The sequence below is a fragment of the Platichthys flesus genome, chromosome 11, assembly GCF_949316205.1.
Source record: "Platichthys flesus chromosome 11, fPlaFle2.1, whole genome shotgun sequence".
NCBI lineage: Eukaryota > Metazoa > Chordata > Actinopteri > Pleuronectiformes > Pleuronectidae > Platichthys > Platichthys flesus.
Genome location: NC_084955.1, coordinates 22,757,253 through 22,778,672, shown reverse-complemented (window position 1 = coordinate 22,778,672; position 21,420 = coordinate 22,757,253). Strand labels below are relative to the sequence as shown.

General features: G+C 41.7%; 1 protein-coding gene across 2 annotated transcripts; it reads left to right on the top strand.

Moving 5' to 3' along the window:
- Positions 1–946: 946 nt before the first annotated feature.
- On the top strand, positions 947–19,934 carry paqr6 (progestin and adipoQ receptor family member VI). 2 transcript variants are annotated; one of them, XM_062399788.1, is made up of 8 exons: positions 947–1,059; positions 10,283–10,554; positions 10,860–10,987; positions 12,103–12,308; positions 13,927–14,053; positions 15,370–15,466; positions 15,775–15,919; positions 16,779–19,934. In XM_062399788.1, the coding sequence occupies exons 1-8, from the start codon at positions 999–1,001 to the stop codon at positions 17,042–17,044; spliced, it is 1,302 nt and encodes a 433-aa protein (XP_062255772.1). In that variant the 5' UTR covers positions 947–998; the 3' UTR covers positions 17,045–19,934. The 2 variants fall into 2 exon arrangements, with proteins under 2 accessions (XP_062255772.1, XP_062255773.1); XM_062399789.1 differs by lacking the exon at positions 947–1,059 and adding an exon at positions 3,297–3,454.
- The last annotated feature ends 1,486 nt before the right edge of the window (positions 19,935–21,420 follow it).

Below are 21,420 nucleotides of genomic sequence, written 5' to 3'. Positions count from 1 at the left end.
AATATTAAAATATTTTTGTAACAAAAGGTAATGTAAAGTCTGAATAGTTATAGAGATGTATTTCACTATTTACCATTTATACCAAATGGGCTTTGACAGTTGTGGCCGTTAATTAAGTGGATCGCAAAATGAGAAATAATAATTAACTAGTTTCTTATGTAAAAACCTCATTAAGGGGTCAAATCATCATTTTACCTACAGACAGGATTATCAACAAATCTTTTGTCAAAGAGTGAAAAGAAGGAAGTGCAGCAATACAGCAGGAAATGATTTACTAAAAAACCCCAATACACAATGTGATGTTATGTAATGCGAGTAAATCTGTACACAGTACTTATTTAAATCGGTATTTGCACATTTTCTCTGTTTTACATGAAGCAAAACTAAGCATCTCTGGGACTCCAGGTCTCCAGGACTGTTGAAATGTGTGCCATTGGAAAAAACTGGGGCGGTGATTTTTTTCACTGAATCCAGAAAGATTAATCGATTGCAACACATTCAGCTGCAGCTCCACACACTAATCCTGAATCTCAAATCCTCACAGTGAACTTCTCATAAACCCTCTCACCTCCACACCTTTGTCCCGACCGACACCCTGTCTCTGCCTCTTCTATAAAACTAGGTCTCCATGTGCCATTCTTTCTTTCTCCCCCCCCACCCCTCCATCTCTTGTGTCCCCATGGCCACGTGCCCACCACTAGCCCGAGCGCACAGAATAACCAATCCCCTGGCAGCAGGGTCAGAGCCACCCCAGCAGTGGATGGTTGCCACTTGTGCTGGCCCAGTTTTTGTGTTTTTTTTCTTCCTGTCGGGTAAGGGGGTTGGGAAAAAACCTCAGTGACCCAAGACAAGCCTCTTCCTGGGAGCCCCAGTGAAGCTGTGGGGCTGCAGGGACCTCGCAGTGGACGGACTGGGGCTGCTGGGACAGGATGAGAGGTTCAAACTTAACTCTCTAGTTAGTTCTGTAGTTTCAAAAGTGCCTGTGACCTGTGAGAGACATGTCCATGCAGGGGTCTGTGCTGGCTGTGGGGAAATGCCTCGCCTGCTTGGAGTTTATGTGTAAGTAGCTGCCTTCTTTATTGGGGGGGGGGGGGGGGGGAGTATTTGGACGTCACATGTGTACACCAGTCCTTCTCTTGCATAAAAAAAAAACATCTACAAATGTTGACGCCACCCATGTTTGCTCTCATGCTGGTGATGCCACAGCTCCTGTCCTCCCGGCCTCGTCTCCTCCGTGGGGAAACACAAGCTTTCAGCCACGTCCAGGGGAGGAGAGGGGAGAGTCTGGGCCCTCGGGCTGGGATTTCAACACTGGAGGATCCAGCAGGGTTTTTATTCGGTTACAGCAGGAATGTGCAGAGGCAGAGGAAGAAAGGAGGAGGCGAGGGGCGAGCGGGGGTTGTTTGGTGGAACAGGGAAACTGGGAAGTAAGAATGGAAGTTTTTTTTTTATTCCCAGAGGATGAAAGAACTCTCTGGATTTGCTTGATTCATGGTTTGCGTTGATCTGATCGGACACACGAAGCCGGAAGGTTTCTGAGTCCTGTTGTCACGTATGAGCTCAGCAGCAGTTTCTCATCATCATCACAACGACTGCTTCTCTTTTTCTAAGAACTGAAGGTTTCAGTAAACCATCTCCTCCTCTTCCTCTCACAGAGACCTTCCGAGCTTTTACTCAGTAAGTCACTCCCACTTACGGGAACTGAATGTGCTGAGGAATACTCAGGAACATTAAATTCACGTTGCCTCACTTCAGAAACAAATCAAAAACACTTCTATAAAACAGGGGATTGAACAAACGTGTTCATGATGCTGTTTCCACTTAGAAGATGTCAAATAAGATGAATACTTTATTTAATTTAATCCTTTTTTAGTTTTCATATCTTAGAAACTCTTTCTCTTTATATTTTCTCACCTTTAGTGAAGCTCTTTGTGTTTAACTCGTCCACAGTAACTGTTCTCTGTTTTCCTTATACTTCTCAAATTAGCTTACAGTTATATTCTCTATAATAGTTTTGACATTTTACCTTCAAACCACGTAATTAACTCATAAAATACGATGCAGTGATGATGTAAATCTGGCTCCACAATGAGCAACTACAACATAAAAATACTGCAATCGTAATGAAAATATACGATAATATATTGATTATTGGAGTTTTTCTGCCAAAGAATGCTTTTAATTGGATTTTATTACTTTGAATTGAAAATACTTTTACTTCAGTTTTAGAATTTAAAATTTGCTTGCTGGAAACGTGCCATTCAAAAGAAGTGACTCGTTTTAACAACATCATTGACTCACAAGCAGTGACTCCAAGTTCCAGTTCTCATCTTGCAGTTTGTATATTCACACAGTTAATGAAGATCATGTAAACAAAGTGTGGAAACGTATCCGGAAGCAGAGTGGGGCCGTGGAGGTCTCTGACCCTCTAGGAAGTCGTAGTAAAAATACCTTTTGTGCGACACTGCTCAGAGTGTGCATGAAAACAAACAAGGTTGTGTGCGGGGACGTGATTTTATGGAAAGTTGTGTTGACATGGAAACAGGATGTCCTCTCTGGTTGGTGGTTGGACAAAGCAGCATCCCCCCAGGTCCACGTGAAGCCTCCTCTGCCACAAACTCCTGTGAGTGAAGGAGTTGCTCAAAGGCGACGGTGCTTCCTGTCACCTTGAGGACGCTTCAGTCGTGTGTCGGTTCTGCTGAAATCAGTTGTGGGTCAGCGAGGTCCTTGGACAGGATGGAGATGCTCTGTTGGTAATAGTTGTAACATATTGTGTAATGTTTTCCTATTTTTTTTAATCTTTTGTTATAATTTGTGCCCCTTGTGATTGGGTTTGTGCATATTTGTCGTCTTTTTGTTTCTCTTTATGATTTGTTTGGATCTGGTCATGATCATTTTGTGTCTTTTAAGTCAGTTGAGCTACTTTTCAATGACATTGTTTATCTCACAGCTAACATGACTCCGGTCCATCAATGATAAAGCATCTTAACATCTGGAGACTTATCATTAAATACATACAAAAGCCCAAAAGAGGCACATCTGGTTATTTGTGCATTAAAAAAATGAAATTATAATATTTAAAGAAATAGAAATTAAAATAAAAACCGGTCTTGATCAAAGCTTCGGTTCGATTCGTCGAATAATCGATCTCGGTCACGTGAGAAGCGGAGCGCGCGCAGAGCTGGAGCTACACATGGCTCGTGTTGTTGTTGCGCCTCATGATCCACGTGAGCACGAGCTGCGCTTCCTACTGGCTCGCGAGGGACAAGAGAAAAGGAGGCAGACACACACAGATACACACACAGAGACGGACACACAGGGACACGGATAGGAACACACACGCTCAGTGAGCAGAGCAGCAGCAGCACAACAGGCCCACACTCTCACGCTAAAGTCTTTTTAACGCAGACACAAGAGGAGGAATCGTGAAACCTCCGCATGCCGGAGGGTCGAGGTGAGTGCGGGACTTTACGTATTTTTGCGGGATTCACGTAAAAAGGCGGAAAAAAACGCGGAGATTCAGATCCCCCCCCCCCCCATCGCTGCTGTGGTTGTAGTTTTGCAGCTTTGAGTCTTCGTTTCTTTCTCTCTCTCTCTTTCTGCATCGGTTAACTTTGTGTTCTCGTTGGATTCATGCACACTTTGTTCTCTCACAGGAGGAAACACACACACACACACACACACACACGTGGGGAATAGAGAGACGTGAAGGATCGAGGCATTGTGAGAGTGAACAACATGTGACCAGCGGGCTTTTCCCTGAGCTGTTGCTCTGGAGACGTCTCCAGACACTGGATGTTTGCACGGATCTAAAACTCGTTTTAGTTCAGCTCACATGCAGAAGAGAGAGAGAGAGGTAGAGAGAGAGTGTGTGTGTGTTTGAGGGGTATGCAAACATCTAGCAGAGATGGATAGATGATAGAAAGAAAGATAAAAAGATAAGAAATTAAGGCATTCAGTATATTCATGAACAGATAAATAGTGGAGGTAACTGTTAAGTGTTAATTAAGGGTTTTAATTGGCTTTTCGAGAAACTTGTCATTTATAAACACTGACAAGCACAAGAGCTTTAAAGGAGACATATTAAGCCCATTTTACCACACGTTGATATGGTTCCTTGGGGTCTTAATGAAATGTCTGTAACATATTTTAGTCAAATCACCACGAGGATCATTAAAAACAACACACGTTTAACCCTGTCTAAAACAGCCGTCCTCAGAGTGACCTGTTTTGGGTGCCCCATGACGCTTCTGACATAGAGAAACCATAACAAATCGCGGGAGTTGTTTTGTTCCAGTGTTTTCCGGACGGTAGACATGCAAAATACCCAAATTAACATGGGAAAAGTGGAACTTTCATAATATGTCCCCTTTACCTCCAGTGTCCAGTTTAATCTTGAAATTTGCATTTTTCCCAAAGGAAATATTCCAGCTCCATCTTAAAAAAACACACATACAAGGGAGTGAAAAACTAATTATGGAGGTAAAGTCAAAGTAACAGGCTTCAAAGGTCAACAGGTCATCAGCATATATATATGAAAATGGATCAAATGAATCGTGATTATCATCGATATCTACCTGAAGTCAATCGTTTTTCCATATCAGCCCTTCTGCAGACTTCTCTCATGCATCATGTCATAATTAGATTTCTCAGCCTGGCAGGAGATTTGAAAGATGTGTCCTGTGCAGGAGAAGCCGATGAGGTCTGCAGTCAGGATAACAAACAGAACATGTCGGGGGGGGGGGGGGGGTTGGGGTCTGCACAGCCCCACCAAGCCACCCATAGAGGCTGTGTTACATAATCCTGAGCAGCTTCTCTCCTGTGAAATGTACACACATTTCTAGGAAGGGGGAGGGGGGGGCCCCATGGAGGAACACCTTTTTTGACAAAAACATTCCAGAGTGACCTCAGACTCGAAGCAAAAGGAAGGAAGTTCTAGAGCAAGACTCGTGACAAGGATTAGGTTTTTGTTGGTCTGTGCAGAAGTGTCAAATACTCAGATACTGTGTTTGTGTTGTGTGATGGGACAGTGGAGACGCAAATACAAGGATTTGTTTTTATTATAAGGATTCATTTGTCAAATTAAAGAAATAAAAATCAATTAAAACTTCTGAAAATGGTGAGAACGGTGCAAGGTGACGTCTATATCAAGCTATTTTAATAGAAGTTAATTGGAAGAAGTTCAAAACATGGAGCTGTGCACTTTACATAAAGCAGAGTAAACTATTAGTTTACCGACGGAAAAGTCGATGTGTAACAATTTATATTGATTATTCAAACAAATTGAGTCTGAATACAAACAAATCATTAAAGTTATAATCCTAATAGTCATTTTTGGACAAAGCAGGCATTGTTCTCTCTTTTCGATAATGATTAACTGATCAATTAACTGGGAGGGCTGGGGGATAATTAGTCATGATGACATAAAATAGTCCACATTCCTAAAATCCTGAAATTTCCGATGCTGCAGTTGGAGAATCTTTGCTTTTAGTTGATAAAATGACTTAAAATGAATCTAATCATAATGGTTCAGCAATTAGATTTAATGTTGATTGAAAGTTGATGAAGATCAAACCATAGAAGAAAGTTTGCAGTTTATTAGTTGCTGTTAATACTTGTTTTACAAAATGTATAAATGCGTAAATAAACAATTGAATACATAAATAAATGAAATGAGACGTCAACAATATTAGTGATGTAGATAAATATTAATGTACATTCATGTTTTTGTATCAGATATTTGAACTAACTGTCAGAACGTGACAGGAGCCGACTCACTTGTCAGCCCTGATGTTCAGGGACGTGTATGAATGAGTCTCAGTGGAACCAGAGCAGCTGAAGCTTTGAGGAATACCTTTTGTTTTCCTAACTTGAAAAATCGATTCCTGTTTGTTGCTCCGAGTCCAAAACAGGTGGATTTAACTTGTTAGGGCTTGTTCAGCCTCGACGTGCTGGAGAAAGACAAACTGGGAGAAAACCCCTCACAGATCAAGGAAATGGATTTATTATGATTAACCATGAAGACTAATTCACAAAGAACTTTAAATTCACACGGATGTGACTGAGTTGTTCTCGGGTGCATCAACCTCCAGGGAACTGACCACTCGGGTGTTTTTGGCGTCGTCCTCTCCGGCGAACGTTTGAGCAGGAGAGGAATGTTCTGAAGAATGAGGCGTGTCCGGCATGTCTGCAGCACAGGGCACGTCTGTCGGTCCGTGTGGGTAACGTGCTCCGTGCACAGCTTTCCTATTGTCAGCCTCGGGCCAATAAAGACGTCCATTGAGAAAGGTCACATGGCAAGCGAGGGTCAAGAATTTCAGAGGTTAGGAGAAGAACCCCAACAAAAAAAAATAAAAGAAGAAGGAAGTGTCGCTTGAGTAAATTCCAGAATTGAGAGATTTACAGGTACCGGCGGCTGTCAGGCGGTTTGTGGTCAGCGCTGGTCATAACGAGCAGACAGATGAGAGGCTGTACATGTCGTTACTTTCATTTCTCCCCTTGATTCCTGACTATTTGCCTTTTTGACCAATGAGCAGCACTGTCGTTTCTGTGTTGTGATCTGAAAGTAATAACTGATGTTGATCATCGTATTTTAAAGGAAAAAGTTGGCTGAAATGTGCTAATTAGCTTTTCCTTGTTTGTTCTTATGTCTGTGAGCTAATTACCAAGCTACTCACTCAGCTAACACATCTTCGTACAGGGCGATGCAAATTCATCTCAGCAGAAGATATTTATTGTTGTGACGTCACCTCGGTGTCAAGTCTTTGGTCCGAGCAGGAAAGTGCTGGTGTGTAAAGGTTAAGTCAGAATCCAGAGCAGCTTCCATGCACCTGAAGAGTTTCTAATAAAACAATATTCCTATGAAAGATATTCCCCTCTATTGGTGTTTTGAAGAAAACGGTGGGGGAGAACTGTTCATAAACTGGAGAAAAAACCACAAGATGTCAGTCCTGTCTGTTTTCTTTCCATGTTGAACCGTGGTTGAGTGAAGATCATACAAATATTTTCAGTTGATGGATGTTTCCAGCTGCTTTTAAAACCAAAACTCACAGAGTCAAGAACACGTGTGTCTGTTATCTGTGTTAGAACAGATAACGTGTGTTCAGAATGTTTTTTGCAAAGAAAATTTCAGCTCTTTCAGCTCTTTAGTCTCCAGCACCTGACTCTGGCTTTCTGAGCCAAGACGGGAGGAGCAGCTTCATTTAAATGTTTTAATATCTCCAGGAAGAACAGCAACTTCTAATGGTGCATGTTCTTTTTGGAGCAAGGATGCACTTGATTGGATTAACCACTTCCATAGAGGGAAGTTTTAATTTGATTTTCAAACCGGTCTTGCATGTTTTCATCAGGCAGCTTCTGTCTGTCTGTGTGTCTGTCTATGTGTGTGTGTGTGTGTGAGAGGCCAAACCCAAACTTTTCCATTAAGCGAGGAAAATGAACTTGGGAAGACGGGTGTGGTGAAAAGCTGAGTGTCTTTTGGCTCGTGCACGGTCACAGGATCATTGAGGATCATTTGGCAACTGATTTGAAAAGTTCCAATCTCATATTCTGCACCGTGGGTTTTGTCTTGTGACCTCGGGTCGAGTGCAGGTCGTCTGACTCCAGCGTCTTTCCACGGATTCACTTCTGGATTTGAGCTGTGAAGATGTGTGCAGCGTGTCGAGCTGAGGTTTTGAGTTAAATCCTGTGTTTGAAGTGGACAACACCCGTTGTCGTGCTCTCAGGCTGCAAACACTTCTGCTTGTGTGTGTTTTTGAAGTGGAATGGGGAATTCAACCAAATGTGTAGCGTGCATGCACAGTGTCTTTGTCACACGATGGTTGCTCATGTAGTCGGACAGCGTGACAAGACACATTGACAAACTTCCTGTGGGTCACCAGGCTCCGTGGAGCTGAAGTGCACAGACGTCTCTTTATGTGGCTGCTGAGGAGGAGAGGAGGAGTGGCTGTGAGATCTGTATCTCTATCTCTCTGTATCTATACATAAATAATATATATTTGCATGCGTAGAGGTAACATTTAAATCAGACCACAGCTCCCAGTTTGCAAGAAGCACATCTCAAATTGACTATTCACGTCGCTGGCACCACATGATGCAAATTATCCGAATGCAGATTTTTTGTTTTCACTGCAGTGAACCCTGTGGCTTTTCCCCTTTCTATTGTCACCGGCACAATCTTGTCCTGTGTGCACTGTCGCCTTTGTTTTCCCGTCGTGATGAAAGCAGGATTTGTACCAGTGTGCAAGTATGTTCGTGCACTGAGAGTGTGTGCATGTTCTCCGTGGTAGAACTGTGTGTGTTTGTGTGTGTGTGTGTGTGTAAGAGAGTGAGGCGTCTCATTTCCATCCAGTGCGGTGTCATCCCCTGGCCCCTGTGCTCTCGAGGCCTCAGTCTCCACAAAGCTCACTCTGTCACAGCGAACAGGCCGGGGCCTGCAGCTGGGTTCCTGCTCTGCTGCAGAGAGGAACCCCTCAAGGTCTGAGCTGATGGGACGAGGGGAGATGACAGGAAATGTCCAGTCAGCTAGAGAGAGAGAGAGAGAGAGAGAGAGGCTCCAAGATGAGACACCAGCAGGTCCATGAAAATACAACTCACAGGGTCTAATGACACATTTATCTTGTTTATATCTTATTGATCTATTTATTCAATATCCTAGTCTCTGATTTAGTCTTTTACTGGTGTCAGTGATTTTTTATTTTACCTCCTCAGGAATCCACAACATTTATAAATTACATTTATGAGCTGGATACAGTGTGATGAATGAGTTGGTTTGAGACAATGTCCACATCCTCGGGACTCTGAAGACAGACCGGGCTGCAGAGGACGAACTGAAACGAGACGGTCTGGTCTGAGGAGGATTTCCTGTTGCATCACCAGCTTCTCTCCTACTCTTACTGTTGCATCATTTACGACTTTGAGCCGTCGCACTTACGGCATCGTACATCGCTAGCTTGTTCTGTGAGTCACTGGCATAAAAGGAATCCTGGGATAGTTTGGTCTGAAAAGTCACAGCGAGTCTGGAACATAATCAATAAGAACAATATGTGAATAAGGGGCCACACAACAGGAAATCTCAAGGACATTTTGTTTATATTGAAGTTATTGATCTCAACCAAATACACCAAGATCCTGGTCCTCGCTCGACTGCAGAAGACCAAACTTGATGAACAATATCGTCCAGGTTCAGTTTGTGAAGTTTAAAACATCTTGTAGTGAAATACATATTTCTGTCTGAGGCTGTTTCCCTTCTGCAGACTGGAGAATGACTTCTGCTGTAATGTGGTGTCACACAAACATGTTGTTATCGCTCACTGTCATTGGGACAATGGCCGTCTGTCTTCACTCTGATGTCTGGAGACGTCTCAATAGGAGACTGTTCTCAGTGTCGGCTCCAGTCAACAAAGACTTCACACTTCACACATCTGTCATATTTCACCCTAATTATATTTTTTATTTTGAATGTTTACTTATTACTGATTATTGAAATGTTGTTGTAAACAGGATATATAAGTACACAACATATTAAGTACAGAACATATTAAGTACACAACATATCAAGTACACAGCATATTAAGTACACAACATAGTAAGTACTAAATACAAATACAAAGCCACTCGTGGATAGGATTAGAGAAGTGCAAACGGCAATATTGCAAAGTTGAACACATTGTCCAGAGATCCGATTTGCTGACGATTCCCTCATGAAACATAGAAAAAAATTAGTTCATGTTTAAGATCAAGTGCTTCATCAGCCACTTGTCCCCCTCCTCCTTATTCTGAGCTGTGTGTTGCTTCTACTGTCTGAGTCCAGTGAACGTGGCTCCTCAACCAAGAGCCTGAAGAACGACTGAATAAAGTTACTCCAGACACAGACAGTGGGCTGGTAGAGGATCAGCTGCTTTAAGACTGCGGCAAACTCTCAGCAGGCCTGTGTAGTTGTGTGTGTGTATAGCCCACAGACTGTTTCTGGTTTAACACCCTGTTGTGTTCTTAGTGTGTGTTGGCTTCAAAGGATACGTTGAAAATTATAGGTCCACCCCATTGACCCCTTGAAAGCTGCCATCTTGTGCCCTTGCAGTCTGCACAGTAGTGAATCCTTGAACTTGGGAAAACTTTGACTTTTTAGTTTGGTCCATCTATTAACATGGAGGAGGTTGGATTTATGTCCCTTTGCAGCCGATGACTGAGACGCTTTAGCTTTACGTTAGGGGAGCCATCATGTCATCCCTCTTGAATCAATGGTTGCTGCTGCTCCTTGAGTTTTGCCTCTGTGTCCTTGCAGTGTTTCCAGTGTGGCGGGGGATCGGGGCCGGTACTGGCGTCGGAGGTGGGTGGAGCCAGGGCTGGGGACGCGGCCTGCGATGGGAGCCCGACAGTCCCGGACAAGGCGCCCGGGTCCCGGTGTTTGACTACCCCGTGTGGCTGGTGCTGTGCCGGGGGGGCCGAGCCAGACTCCAGGAGGTCTGTCAGAGAGGGAGGGGGGCGATCAGACTGCCCACTGACCTGCTCAGCATCAAACTCCCGCAGCTCTTCAACATCCACCAGATCCCGACGGTAAAGAAGGAACACAACTCGATACTATGAACCGATAAAACTAAATCCCAACAAAGTTTATTAAGTAGCTTTAAGCCTTGGTCATACTTTGGTTTTAACTCCGCTGTAAGTACAGAATATCTGAAGGATGCAGTATAATCACATTATCAATAGTTTGTGATATAAGAGTTCATAAGGACATTAATAACAAAGGTAGAGTTCTACCTCAAGGCACTTTGCATCATCTGGTCGTACATGTTGTATTTGTAACTTCAGGCTTTGGAGCAGGACTGAATTCTCCTCTTTCTGCTCCCGTCGGCCCTCAGGTGTTCCGGGAGGACAGCATCATCTCCGGGTACCGTCACCCCCGCAGCTCGGCCCTGGACTGTGTCCTCAGCAGCTTCCAGATGAACAACGAGACCATCAACATCTGGACCCACTTCCTCCCAACATGGTGCGGACGAAATCCTCATTAACCTTCCATGTTAACTTGTGTACAGTGTTTTATTACAGGTTTTGATAAGTTTTGCTGTTTGTAAGAAGAAACATCTCAACATATTTTCACATCTCCTCCCTCATGCTTCTCTCTAAAGCAGGAGCCTGCACACAGTGTTTGAGTTGGTCTCTTTATGATTGACTGGCTTTATTTGATTGACACATTTCCCGGCCAGTCATACTTAACAGATTGTAGCCTCAATATTCAACCGGCAAATGCAAATTTAAATCACTCAATGCTGAAATGAGCCAAAAAAGGAATGAAATATTCCATTATTTTATAAAAATATAAAACCTAAGCCCCAGGTTGCTTATATTTCTGTCATTGATTGGCTGGAGTACATCCAATGGCTGAGAGGATTTTCACAGTATGAATATAACGCCGTCATTGGTATTAAAGAAAGGAAACATATGAAAATCTGTACAATATGGGACCTTTAAAATGTCACTTTATTCACTGTAACATGATAATTTAACATGTTTTTATGTTTACAAACTACGTAACGTCACAAATACAACTAGGTTCCAGTAAAAACGAACTAATTATAATTAAAATAGCATTTTAAAATCGTAGTTGTGCATAAACATACATAGGAGACATCCAAATACTGTTGGTTCTCACTTAATGAGCAGAAAATGAAGGATTTTTATCATAGATGAGGTTATGACTGAGACCAGAAGAAACTAATCTGTTATTGAACACCTAAACCAGCAGTGAAATGAACTCAGGTGTTTTCTTTCCGGGCTGAAATCACCCAAAGCGAGTATCTGAGGATCTGTGTTTAGTATCTCTGATGTAATCCCTTAAACTCCTCTCAGCGCAGCAAATAAATCAACTGCTGGATAAAACCTATTTCTGAGATTTTCAGATAGGTGGGAAAAAGTCGAGGCAGGATCCTCGGAAAATGAGATAAGCCGGAATGAAAATAAACACGAGTCCAAGTCCAGGATGTGAGAAAAGTCCGAGGGCAACAGGACTCGTGAGGGGACGTGGGGACAGTCTGTCCCGGAGACACACTCCGAGCCCGACGCATTACTACCAGGGAAAAAGACCAAGCTGTGTTTGTGTGGCAGGTATTTCCTGTGGCGTTTCTGCGTCCTCTGCTCCACTCTGAACTTCCTGACCGACAGCTACACCTGGCCCCTGCTGGTGTACATGGTGCTGATCTGCATTTACCCCTTCACCTCCAGCTGCGCCCACACCTTCAGCACCATGTCCCCGGAGTCCCGCCACATCTGCTACTTCTTCGACTACGGAGCGCTCAGCCTCTACAGCCTCGGTAAGACCTGAGACAGGGATGTTGGTGCTCAGCACAGCTGCAGGGAACGGGATGCAGCCTGAACCCTGAGAGGTGAACGAGAGCTGCTTGTGCTCTTTACTTGCCCTTGAGCAAGGCAGAGCACCACATACATAATAAAAGTTAGGAAAAAATGGAAGTCTATGGTAGCCTATACAAAATCTGGGTGAAAAAACTAAATTTTTACGATAAACAACTTCTCAGCAGTGAGTCCTAAGATGTTATCAAACCCTGTTGATAGAGAAATGTAATGTAGGCTTGATATTTTGCAGTTTTAACATAAACTTTATCATAAATAACTATAAATCAAAAGGAATAATACAACCATATAAATGTAACTTTAATAAGATGAACGTGTATCAAGTGTTAACATAAATTAACATATTTTCTGAATTGTTTTCATATTTCTAATTTGTGTTATTGGCCATCCGAGGAATCTAAAATTGGAACCAGAATTAAAATCACCTCTGAAATGCAGAATAAACCGGTTTAAATAAGATGGAATCTGGTTTATCATGAGGCTGTTTGTAGAAATCCTCGTTTCCCAGGACACTGAGCCGCCCTTTTTTTTGTTTGCGTGACAAATGACACAAACCGTATTGTTGTGTGTATTTGACTTCTGTCCCTGCTGTGTGGTTGTCAGCTGGATGTCTGATTTCCATATCATATATAGAAATGATTTGTTTCGCGGCTTATCTGCGCCCCTGGAAAATGTTTGTTTGGCCTCACAACCGTTTCTCCTGTGAGTTATATTTCCCTGTCAGATGCTCCTTAAAGAGAATAAACCAAAAACACACATTTTACAGGAACTCAGAGCTTGTTGCACAAGTGCTCCTCGGAAAAACTTGCTGCTGTTGCTGCTCGTCCACTTATAAGCCGAGGCAGATATATATCATTAGCACCGACCTTTTTATCTTAAAACTAACAATGCATCACTGTATTAATTCACAGATGCCTTTCAGGCTATGGTACATTTGTCATGATATGAATGTGTTGATCCCCACATCCACACAAGATTGGTCTCATTTAAAATGTTTTGAATGTGTTTGATTAGATTAGAGCTGCAGCAGAGTAGGAGAAAATAAAAGTATTACAAACATTCCAAGGGAATTAAACACAGTCATGCAGCTCCTCTCTAGAGAACAAGATAACTTGTATAGTTTTTTATTTTATTTATTTATTTAATTTCTGGTTGTTCCAGTAATGTTTTCCCCTTGAGCAGTTTATCTGACCCATTTTATAAAAACTATTTTAAAGTCTAAAACATGTAGAATTTGGACCTTTCCTACTTTAGCGACCCCCAGTGGTTGAGTCAGAAACAACACTGCTAGTAAAATAAATATCTTTTGTAAACTTATTAACACTTTCCTGTAAACTCCACAACATATTAAATGAATCTTCAAAAATAAAGATTTACCTGGTTTATTAGTTTTTAAACATTTTTTTTTTTTTTTTGCACCTTAAACAATAATGGTTTAAAATTATATGTACACACAATAACTACTTTTATGAAGGGAAATACAAAAACCTTCGTAAAACTACAAGTCAAGACGGATCAATCGAATTTAACACTTTCATATTGTTGTGTGTTTGTTTTCAGGCTGTGCCATAAGCTACGGATACTATGTGATGCCTGACTGTTGGGTGAACAGCTTCCTCCATCAACACTTTGTGCCCATTGCCATTGGAAACACGTTGTTCTGTACGAGTCTGTCCTGCTATTCCAGGTAATACGGTGATTTGTGCAGAAATCTCAATCTTTTAGGAGATGAGGTAAATATTCAGAAAAGCTTCAGACCCCTTTTAGGTTTTGCACACTGTATTGTGTCCTGGATTTAATTTGAAATAGATCAAATTGTCCTTTTTTACCCATTAATCTACACTTGACAACCTATGTCTTCAAGGATGTTAAACATAAACCACCTTGTATGATGAGGCTCTCGGGTTCAAAGTATTGAAAGTAGAAATCAGGACGACTGGTTTTGTTTTTGAGGACAGAAAAAGGCCAATACGAAGGTTTTCAAGCTTCCCTAAGACTTGTGTTCTTGCCAAGATGGAAAGAGTCAGTGAAAGAGCAGTTACACCAACATGAGACACTTTAACCCTGCGCTGAATCCCAGACTCACTAAATACCTCCAGTCTCACACAGACCCACTGACCCACATTCAGAGGCAGGAGATCGTCACTGACTTTAACTGAAGGATGATTTGTATCTGTGTTAATCCGACTCTTGGTAAGAGATCATTGGTTCTGTTGTTGAGTGTCTTCACTTCTGTGCAGCTCAGTGCTCTCTCCGTGTCCGACGCTGTGTGTAGTTTGCATAACAACAGCGGTTACATAACAACTCACAGCCTGACACAGGAAAACTATCGTGTGAGGTCTGAGGTGTTGAGGCCGACCAGACCCGAGCGTTTGCATAAATAAATAACCTCCAACAGAAGTTTGTTTCTGGAATTTCTACTCTACTCATCTGCCTAAACAAACCCCACAGAGCGCTCAGTGTGTTTCAGAAGAGTTTCCAAAATCATCAGCAGCTTTTTGTGTTTGAGGAGAAAAGCTTCATTGACTGCAGAGTTTTTAACTTTCACAAAGTTTCGAATTCACAACAAAACTAATTAACACACAAGGAGAACGAGAAACAAAAAAATAATACTATTTTAATATACAAGGTTACAAAGCGCTTGATGAATACATGGCAATTAAAAACGAATTTATAAAAAAAAGTAAGTGGATGCTAGGGACATATTCACATTAAAGGAGCCAAATCATAACATATTAAGGTCAAGACCTCTTATTTCTCCTGTAATGTGTTTCTGTTTCACCACGTTATGTTTTCGTCTTTGTTTGATCGTTTTCTGGATTAAGCTAAAACTCTTTCTGTAACATTTTGAGATTTTACACTGTTGGGCCTTTTCACTCCGATGTATATTATGGAAGTGATAATAATTCTTGGAGGGACAAGTTTCCTCAGAGAAACTTTCTATATGAATAGATTATAAGAAAATATAAATTGATGATTATTTGCCTCTCTCTGTCTGTGCAGGTTCCTGGAGCTTCAGTTCCCTCAGAGAAGTAAAGCTCTGAGAACAGGAGCGTTCGTCGTCCCCTTTCTCTTTGACACTGTCCCTTTGTTTTACAGGGTGAGCCTCTACTACTGGTTATTCACATTATTAAATGGTTGCAAGTTTGAAACCTGAATTTCCACTTTGAACTTCTGTATTTTCTAAAAGGTTTTATTGTTTCATGTGTTTGCATTACAACAAAAGGTTCAAAGCTTATTAGAGACATGTTTTCAGTGATTTCACTTTTCCAACTAGTTCATTCTTAGTTTGTGCAAAAGTCACTTGTTGGTTCTCAAAAGGTTCGAACTGTTGTAGCCTGATTTGTCTGGTGAACGGCTGTGTGATAACTCTGTTGATCTGTTTCCATCTTAAACCTCTGTGTGTAGATTCTCCTGTGCTGCGGGGGAAGCTGCAGCTCCAGCGGCGCCTTGTCCAGTCACTGTTACCACCTCCTCTTCGCCTTCCTCACCTGCTTCCTGTTCACCGCCCACCTCCCGGAGAGGCTGGCGCCGGGACGCTTCGACTTCATCGGTAAGTTCATCAAAATGACAGTGAGACTGAGAGGAAATAAGAAGAGGGATTCCCCCCCCCCCAGGAGCCGCAGTGCAATTATTGACCACAAGTGTACCTGCATGAGTTTAAATGTGAAAAGGAATAATGAAATAATTGTATTTGTTCTTGAGGGTTTTTCTGGCCTGACTCCAGACAATCAACACAAAACAGCAGCCGTGTTTTAAACAAGCCCTTTTACTTCTATATCACGTAAACGTACACAAACTTTTTTGACCTGTGTCTTTTAATTGTTGCATCGATTATTTATTTTTGTGAAGTCTCACAAGTTCTCATCGTCTACAAACATCTGGACGAGGTTCAGTCGCTTTTAAAGTCACAGGAGGAACTGCAGCAACAAGAACTTAGTGTTTGGAAAATGTTTATATCTTAAAAAAATCTTTGTCTTACTTAAAGTTTTAACTTAAACTTAAATATAAGAATATATGATTTCTAGGAGAACGTTACAATATGATGGATTCATCTCTAGGTGATTTCAATTGGGGTGGTCCCACTCAGAAAGTTTTAATAAATCTATCATACTTAATGATCTTAATTTATTTATTTTGCAGATCTACTCCAGTCGTCTGTAAAGTAAAATATTGAGCAATTTTTTTTTGTAAAACTGGCTTTAAATTTGAGATTTGACTTAGTCAGAAAACATTATTAAATCAATTTGACCAATTATTCTCATCACTGATGAAGTTGATTATTTCATTAACCATTGATTGAGAAATGAAAATCCTTTTATCATCATTTCAAATTTGGTGTTTTGTCCCTTCAGCAGTGTGATTCTGTGTGTGAGGTGAAATATGAATGAGTCTCGTCTTCCTTCCCTCAGGCCACAGCCACCAGCTCTTCCACGTCTGTGCCGTGGTGGGGACCCACTTCCAGATGGAGGGCGTGTTGGCGGACATGGCGCAGCGGAAGGCGTGGCTAGCGGACCACGGGGCCACGCCCTCCTTCCTGGGGACCATCGGCGTGCTGGTGGTCGGCCTCGTCCTTAACCTCGGCATCATCGGCATATTCAGCGCGCCGCTGCTGTGGAACCCGTGCCGCGGCGCCACCCCGCCGCACACGGCCAAGCATGACTGCAAGGCGCACTGAGGGTGCGTTTGATTCGTGTGTCAGAGATGATACTAACAGTTCAATGTAGTGCTTCTCTAACACCAATAGTTTTATCGTTCTGAGATAAAGTTTTTGATACGTCGGGTGCTGAAGCGTTTTTTTTTCTAACAACTGAAATATTTGTTCACGTGTTTACTGAGAAGCTGATGACCCAGTCACATTTACTGAAGCCTTGTGTGTCACACTGAGTTTGAGTGTGAGAGGATGAAAACGTCTGAAAACGTCTGAAAACGTCTGTTTACAGCTCGACCGACAGATCAGTGGCCGATAAGTCGATTAAAAAAATGACCACTGTTTCTAAGATGTCTTGGAAATGGAGGAAATGAAATTGAGGCTTGATATTTAAAACTTTATAATAAATATATAAATTGAAAAAAATACTGCAAATATAAAGAATTCGATTTAAATTCTTTTCATACTGCAGCAGGATTCTGTTTCGGCTCATATCGCTCGAGCCCTGAATCGGTCGGGCTCTAATCTGGATTTTCAACGTGCATTTGAAACAAGGCTCTGGGTTGAAGGACGCTGTCGTCGCACAACACACACACACACACACACACACACACACACACACAGTGCCTTATTGTAGCTCGAGACCACTACAGTCTATATCTCCAACTGGAAACGTTAGAGTCTCAGTTTGCAGGGATTTTCTATTGATGACATGATCCCCGGTTCCGAGTCTCCTCGACTTCACGAAGGGATCTATTGAGATTCCTCCCTGTGATCTGGACTTCCTGGTTAGTGCGCCGGTTGTTGTTCTGTTGCATGAAGCAGCTCCACACATAATGCAATGCAGATTGGATTGCCGGCTCTTATACATCCACCTATTGATTCCACTCCTGCGCCGACTGGAATTGATCCACAGGCCACCGTGGCTCTCGTTCTGATTGCCCCGGCCTAATTATGAACCCCACAATCTGCCTCAACGGGGGGGGGGGAGGGGAGAGAAAGAGAAAAGTTCCATGATTAAAAGACAGGTACCGTTTTTATAACTTGTTTCCATGGCAGCGTTCTAGTGGCCTCATGCCCCCTGAGGGTCTCAACCCATTTGTTCCGAAGCCGTCTCTCTCTTCTTTCCATAACGTATAATAAAATCCATCCTGAACTTCCATCACGTGTAATTACACTTTAAAAAAGGAAAGCCTCCATTGGCTTCAATTTGACTTAAGAAGATTTTTCATATTTCTGTGGGTTTAAGAGACATTTTGAGGACAAAAGGACGTTTGTGTAGTTTTGTGTATCACTTGTGATGTTGCAGTAAACAAAGTAACACACTTTATACACTGTGTTCTCTCATTGTTCCTGTGGAGGCGGCTGTTTACATTTACCACTGAAATAATAATGATCGTGTGTTTGTTCAACTCTCTGGTTATTTATTCTTTATTTTAGGGGCAGAAATTGGATTGAAGAGGATTTGTTTTTCTTTTTTTGGAGGGTGGGTGTAGATGATAAATACAATTGTTAATAAATTAATGATTGACACTGAAACAAAGTTCAGTTATTTTTGACCATTATTGAGCCTTAAAAACAAGAGGAAAATGTTTTTAAATGGATTTTCCAGCACTGATCGATGAATTGGAGATTAGATTAATCGATTCATGATTTAATTGATTTGCAACATTTTTTGTGGTTTTTATTTCTCAGGCAGTTTTAAGGCAAAACTATTTTTCACTTTCTATATTTAGTTTTTATAGATGAAGTAGTTAAATGATCAAATTGTAAAATCAAAATCCCCAAATTTCTATTTATGGCCCATCTCAGATAATATATTCTTTTAACTTTTATTTTAGGAAAAATAAGACTTAATAAATGGACAAAAATGCACTTATTTGATTTTCATTATAGATATTGTCCTAGCAGCCGAAGCGCTGTATGAGTCACACTTTACTGAACAACTCTGCTGCAGCACTAACACACACGTCGCTCATGCTACTGGACAAACCAACGGGAAGGCTCATATGTATACAACACGTTTTTAAAATGCCACAAAATTCACACGTAATTCCACCAACACAACACAACACGTCTAACACACACTCACACAGGTTTTATCCTTGATGGTAGAGAGTTTAGTCAGAGGGGAAACGTAAGTGCTATATGGGATCGAGGTGAGTTTCAGGTCCACGTCGGACGCTGATGTAGAAATGTCAGAAATATGTAGAATCTCACACACACACACACACACACTCACAGACACACACACACTTTTGCGTTAGGGCATTGTTTAAGATATTGTGGAGGTTGGTGTGCACAGTATGAAAGTTGTGTTCTTTGTGTCGCGGACACACACAGTGTTTGCCCACAGTGTGGTTTGCACTGACCCCCGCATCGTTTCTGACTCCGTTTATTATTGAGCTGCTTTTTTATTTTTCAGTATGATTTGTCATCTCACTCATTCTCATGGGCTCAGTGTCCACCGTGGTGTCGCCTCTTTGATACGGTTTTATTTATTCTGACCATGATGTTGATTCTAAATCCAGATCACTGTTACTCTGAAGGTTTTTCTGTCCTGTAAACTTTGTTCTTTTACTCCTCAGTGAACAAGGTAATGCAGGTGGTAATTATCCAGGTGTATTAGAGGATGTTTGATAACGTGAAATGCAGAATGAAGACCAGTGCAGGATGGACCGATGCTTCTGTTTTAAAAAAGGAAAAACTGGGTTTGAAAAAGTTACTGGTGCCTCTAAAAAAACTTTTATGAGACTTTTTCTTTTGATGAAATGCTCTGTTTGTTCCTCATCCAGGAGAAATGACGTGAAACTGCTCTTAAAATGTGTAAATACGTACTTGTTCTGTGTATAATTTTGTAATTTACTACTTTGTTGTACTAGACCTGTGTAATAAATTTAGCCTTTTTTAAATGTGATCATTGTCAGTGGAATCATTTCAAGGGATTTGTGTAGTTGTCATCAGTTACTAACAGATACTTTCATTTTGTAAAACTCCAGATTATTCTTTATTATCATATATGACAAAGAAAAGCATCACATCCTGGTGTTTAAGATAACCAGTACAAATATTACAATCTCAAAAGAGTTGCCACTAATCCTTGCAGCTCTTCTGATAAACACATGCATATGACATGATTTTATATGTATCCTGCATTAAAGCCTATTTTCTAAAACCAAAATACTGACTTTGAATAATGTTGACAGTGAAAATTAGGTAAAAATATATATTTGTTATAAGACAATTGACGTTTTGTCTCCTCGTAAAAGCTTTATGAGTCTGAGCGGTGACCAGCAGAGGGCAGAGTCGCACAACAGGAGGGTTCGAATCCCTGAACATTTATTTGCAGGAAAACTAACTGTTGGATTTAAAAAGCAAAAAGTGACACAATAATTTTTCGAAAACACGAAATTCTGGCCTGAATTTTTCCCTCGAGTCCGATTGTCCCACATGTTCCCAGAGGAGAGGATGTTATCGAGAAATCTTTGAAACCGGGGTCAAAATCCAGATATTGAACCATAGACTTTAAATTCTTCTAGATTCTTCATGTACCCCCTTGTTTTTCCAGATGTGAGACATTATGGACACATTGAGTCGGAATGAGCAATTCAAAGTGTGACATCTTAAACCCATAAATTCAGATTTCGGTTCAAAAGGGATTTTCATCTTCTCTAGATTAGTTTCCTTCGGTTCGACTCCATCGAGTTCAGTCGTCATCTTCCGTGTTTTGCAGGATGAAGAGTAAAAGAGCAAAGTGGTGTATTATTATTAGCAATAGACAGACTAAAAATGAATCAGAAGAAATAACGACCCCAAGAAATCAATCCTCTTATTTTTTACGACAATGTGGAAGATTGAAAAGTGAAGTTTCCCGCTGCACGGCTCCGAGAGGAGAGGCACTTTAAAAACAGGCCTAATTTCCAGTCCTTGTTATCGTCGTGCTGCACATCAAACCAGGCTGGAGGCTGCAGTGCAAGAAGAAGGAGAAGAAGAAACAATGGGTCCTCCAAGTGTTCTCCCCCCCCCTGCCTCTCCAGTACACCAGAGAGGGTAGAGAGAGCGAAAGGGATGATAGCATTACTCACAATCCATTACCACTCCCTGGAGACGTTCTGCATACAGGGCGGTGGTGCTGGTGTGAGGCCGAGGCAGAGGCTTTGGTTCTGCAGGGTGTTTGTTTGCCGGAGGGCCGGGGCGGGAAGGCAACACGAAACCTGACTAGTCCTTTTCAATAACCGTCTGCCCGAGCGGCCCCGCGGAGACGACGCAGGTTGATGATTAGTTCGTCAAAATAATAGAAAAGCTCTTGAACAGCCTTGTTAAGATGTCTAACTCTAAGTACAGGCGGCATCCCGGAGCATTGTTCACACGATAATGACACATTGACTGATGGGGGGGGGGGG